This window comes from Pteropus vampyrus, unplaced genomic scaffold (assembly GCF_000151845.1).
Source record: "Pteropus vampyrus isolate Shadow unplaced genomic scaffold, Pvam_2.0 Scaffold271, whole genome shotgun sequence".
NCBI classification, from domain to species: domain Eukaryota; kingdom Metazoa; phylum Chordata; class Mammalia; order Chiroptera; family Pteropodidae; genus Pteropus; species Pteropus vampyrus.
In genome coordinates this window covers 474854-479898 of record NW_011889052.1, presented here as the reverse complement: position 1 = coordinate 479898, position 5045 = coordinate 474854, and the positions used below count along the sequence as shown (strand labels likewise).

The following is a 5045-nucleotide window of genomic DNA, read 5'->3' as shown; positions in this document are numbered from 1 at the left end:
CCTCCCTCGTGACATGCCATAGGGGCCATAAACGTCCAGCGGTCCGTCTCGGGGTCGTACATCTCCACCGAGCTCAGGTTGGACTGTCCGTCATAGCCCCCCACAGCGTAGAGACGCCCACAGCTGGCCACCAGGGAGACGCGACTCCGGCGTGTGTGCATGGGGACAATCAGGCACCACTGGTCTGCTACAGAGCTGTACATCTCGGCGATGCTGAGGAAGCCCGAGCCGTCGTAGCCCCCACAGACAAACATCTTGCTCCCCAGGGAGGCGGCTCCATGCCGGCAACGCTTGTTCAGCATGCCAGCTACTGGGTGCCAGGTGGCGGTGTGGTGGTTGTAGTGCTCCACCTGTAGCAGGGAGAGAGGCACAGGCACAGGACAGTCAGAGCCAAAGCTCAGTCCATGGGGTGGCCTCAAGGGACACAATGGCCCATATGGTGTCAGCGGGAAGCCTGGGGACGAGGAGCTATACCAGCACGTGCTCTGGCTCTGATGCTGTCTCTTCAGCTGCACACCTGCTCTTGGGCTTATAGGGACAGGTGAGAGCGCCTAATCTGACCCCTTCACTCACATCTACAAAAACAAATGGAAGAGTTGCCCAAGGCTGCACTGCTATGTAGTGACAGCTGGATGACAGCAGGTCTCCAGAAATCTGTCCAGAGTGTGTTCCATCACAGCATTGATGGGCTCTAGAGAATGACTACTAAATGGCTGTTGAAGTTTTTTTAAAGAATAAATGCAATTTCAAACAAATTGCCCAGAAGAATACACTGTTTGCAAAGTCACACTCCATATATAACTGAGATCACGTTGGGTAGAACTCTCACTGGGTCTCACACAGCGCTCAGTGGAGAACTAAGCGGGGTGGGGCGGGGTGGGGCGGGGTGGCTACGTTCCACCCTCCCTGGCCACACTGTCCCATTCTCAGAAGAATGTCAGAGCACGCAGCAGATGGCCCGAGACCTCACTACGTGACGCCTCACTCGGCCACGGCAAGGCTGCAGTTTTTTCCAGAGAACTGCCTTTCAAAATAACTCTCGAAGATGGCAGGAGACGGCGCCCTTAGCCCAGGAGGAGCCCACACTCACGCTGTTGAAGATCTGCAGGCCGTCATGGCCGCCCGACACGTGTATCCTGCCCTCAAAGACTGTGACCCCGGCAGCGCTGCGATTCGAGCTCATCGGGGTCACCACCGTCCACCTTCGGGAAAGAGCCATAGCAGAAGGGGTGCCATGAGACCCGGTGTCCCTACCGTCCCAAGACAGCTGAGAGAAGGTTGGGCGTGCTATGCTGTATTCCCTCGTGCCCTGGACAATCTCTCCACCTCTTACCGCCTCTACCACCTGCCAAAGGCCTTTTCTGATGGCCGCCTCTCCCTCAGCTTCAGACGGTCTTCTCTGCTTGTCTCTGTCGGTGCTCAAATTGGCACGTCCCAGCCAAGGCCTCTTACAGACCTGCTCCTCCCCTGTACCCCAGGTCTTAATGGGACCACCAGCTACCTAGTTATAATACTTGTAAACCCAGCATTTTTATGGCCTCTTCTCCCTCATGCTCAATGTTCTTGTGGTCAACAAGTCCCCGATGATTTGCCTCCTAGTCACTGCTCATCCCCACACCCTGGCTCTGGCCTCTAACCTGGACCATCATGACAGCCCCTACAGGTGGACTGTGTTCAGACCACTCCCATTTGGACCCTGCGTAGCATGTCCCTCCAGTGGCTCCTCACTGCTCCCTCTAAGGCAGAGTCCAAGTTTCCTCGTGTGGGACCTTGTCTACTTTCCAGCTTCACCTCCTGACATGTGCCATCCAGCCTGCTCCCCGATCACACTGTCTTATCTCTGAGCCTGAGCCTCTCTTCTTGCTGGCTCCCTGCCTGTGGTGCGCATCACTGTGATCTAGGATGCGTTTCCCTTCAGAAGGCATCTCTGCAACCCTGCCTCTCCCCGCAACCCTGGGGAAGATGAAGGCGTTCCCCATTCTGTGCCCAAAGTTCCAGACACAGGTCCCCAGGGTAGGGTGATCACAATGTGCCTGTGGCCCCAGAAGACTACGTACTACCTAAGAATCTTAGACACCCTGCTTGCTGCCCGATTACATAAGCTAGTTCAGTGAACAGAATCTTGGCTTAACAGCACTCTGATGAACCGACTCTACTAATGTGCTTATGTTTTGTTACATAACATGCGAAGATTCAAGTACTGAAATGAAAAATCTAGGCTAGTGTTTTCCAAAGAGTGTTCCACAAAATAATTCTACAAGATGCGGATAGGTGTTATATGAAATCAGCTTCAATAGGTTTCTTTCCACAGAACTCTTCATTCTTTAAAATGTTAATATTGCATTACAGAAAGATAAGGACTTGTATAGACATCAATATTTCCTGAACTTTTTGACCATGTAACTTTTTTCTTTTTTCAAATCATATCCTGCCCACTTTGGAACATGCTGTTCATCTATGTATTATTCCCTTTCCCTTGCATTTCCATTATAATGGGCTGATTTAGCTAAGTGGTAAAGAGCACTAAATAAATGTTTCCAAGTCTCTATGAAGACTATTTGTTTTTAAAATTTATTTAATCATTAATTTGTTTAACCAAAGATTATTAAGTGCCTATTATATGCAAGGTATTATACAAAGCTAAAAAGATACTCTATCTTTGAGAAGAGTGATTTAAAACCTGCAGCTCTAATTTTTTATACTCCGTTTAGCAGGCTCCAGCTGCCCCAGGGGAGTTGAGCTCTTACTTGTCCGTCTCAGGTGAGTAGGTCTCCACAGAGTTGAGGGAAGAGTTGCCATCGTAGCCCCCACAGACGTAGATCTGCCCGTCCAGCACGACCGTCCCCATGGCACTGAAACAGACAGAGCTGTCATCCCAGATGGACCTCAAACTTCCTGGAGCACCCTTCATGATCCTGAGAAATAAACCTCCCACCTCCCACTGCTTCTTTCTAGAACAGACCTAAATCCCAGGTAAGTGATTAAGTAAAGGTGTCCAACTGAGGGGCGAGAAGCTTCCCTGTGGCTCCTCTCACCTCCCACCCCCTGCCTGGGGGTGCCCGCCTCCAAGTCTTCTGTCTTTGATCCGATGTGCTCGCCTTGTTGTGCTGTGGTCTAATTTACTTTCAAGGCCCTGGTGAAGTTACTCGCTCTCCTCCTCAAAGAGCCACCCTAGACCCCTCAGCACCACTTACTCTCTCCCCGCCCTACTCTCTGGAGCAGCCTCTTTACTACTGCACTTGTCGCATCCACGCATCCATGCATCCATGCATCCATCCATCCATCCATCCATCCACCCATCCATCCATCCATTCATCGTATTTTCATTAGGCATGCTGGCACAGAAACTAGGCTTAGAATGATTGGCAAACCAAAGCCCCTGTTCACAGGTGCTTACATTCTGGCACCACAGAGTCCAGGAATTGACCTGTCACCTCTTCACATGTGGAGACCTCCTGGAAGACAGGGGTCTTCATCAGTGTGACCCTTACAGTGATTAGTGTGGCGCTTCACACATAACAGGCCCTCAACATGTCTGTCGTGTTACCCTGATTTTCCCATCAATTCGCTATAAAGTTCAACAAAGGTCTTTTCATTACATACACGGCTTTGCACAGCCCTCATTTGTCTCAGTGGGCGATGTGACAGCTCCCATTTGTAGTGCACTTACTAACTGTGTCAGGCACTCTGCGCTTGCTATTTCCACCCTCACCACACCCTGCAAGGAAGCACCAGCATCCTGACTGCCGATGGGCAGCCGCGGCCTGCAGAGCTGGGCTCTCTTCTCTAGCTGCCCGGAGGGAAGCACGCCTCGGATTCAAGTGGGACAAGCCTGACTCCTGTGCTGTTCACCATGCCAGACTCTCCTAATACCAAAGACCCAGGGGTCTGGCGTAATCATAGTTTTCTGCTCTGCACAAAGCCTCATGAGAAATTAAGTACGAATGCCAAACTGCCCGATGCATGGTTTTCAAACCTGATGCTGGAGCAGATTAAAAATGAATCTCGGGGGTGGGTGGGTAGAGTGTCTAACAAACAGGAAAATACAATATACCAGGCTTATGGCCACATTTCAAATGTACATAGCAAATCAAACTGATCCGCACAATGTCCCTTTGAGGGACGTGGTAAAAGACCCCTTGAACCAGCATGAAGGAGGAAAAGCATCTGTCTTAGGCAAGGACCGTGGGAAGATCACAAATGCACCAGACAGGTCACTATCCTTCTAGAGAAGACACAAGTAACAGTACAGGAGTTCAACAAAAATATGAGAAAGAATTAAGAGGTGCCACAAAACTCCATGAGATGAACTATCAGCTAAGTGGTAAAAACAAGCGTGGAGAGATAAAGGGATGCTGATCAGCCGGGACCGAGACTTCTGTGCGAGAAAACGCCAGGGAGCAGCCCGGAAGCCTGGGGGGAGGGGAGTGACGAAGGCAGAAATGGCAGGACAGAGAGCTGTGTGGGATGTCAGGAGAAATGTGAAGGGAACATTTTAAGGTAGCCTATAATTTGAAGGGGATGAAATGGAGCTGGGCCCATGCTACTAATAACAGGCCATTAGCCACAGAGAGGGGACGAATGCCCAGAGGGCTTTCCTTCCAGACAACGCTCCAAAACCCCATGACATCAAAGCTAGCAAGTAGGCCAAAAGCAGACATACAAGGAAGAACAACTGATTGCAGTCAAAGCAAAATAGGCTCTCATGGCTGGGGATACAGAGCAATGAGCCATTTGAGGCCACAGAAAACTGCAAAATATCCAAGGAGCGGAAGGGGAGGCCCCGAGGTGGCAACGTGGGAGGAAAGCAGCACGAGCGGATCTTATATGTACACTTTTTTCCTTCAAAACAAACCTACTTTGACCCTTGGTGCATCTGGTCGTATTGGCACAAAGGCAGATTCCTCCTGGTTCAAGGCCACACGCTAACAGTGATACAAGTGGAATGTGTATCACGGCTGTGACACTTTCATGTGGCAAAGGACACACACACAATTTTTCCTCACCACACGTGCAGTCACTTGATCATTTTTCCTGTGATCACG

The 5045-nt window shown here is 50.5% G+C and overlaps 1 protein-coding gene across 4 annotated transcripts in view; it reads right to left on the bottom strand.

Annotated features, from left to right (window-relative positions):
- The window catches only part of KLHL18 (kelch like family member 18), a 52012-nt gene that overhangs the window by 3789 nt on the left and 43178 nt on the right, over positions 1-5045 (bottom strand). For all 4 annotated transcript variants that reach the window (XM_011375325.2, XM_011375326.2, XM_011375327.2 and 1 more), the window contains 2 exons: positions 2748-2852; positions 1091-1202 (listed from right to left, as the gene is read on the bottom strand). In XM_011375325.2, coding sequence (XP_011373627.1) covers positions 1091-1202; positions 2748-2852 — 217 coding nt within the window. The remainder of the gene's footprint in view (positions 1-1090; positions 1203-2747; positions 2853-5045) is intronic.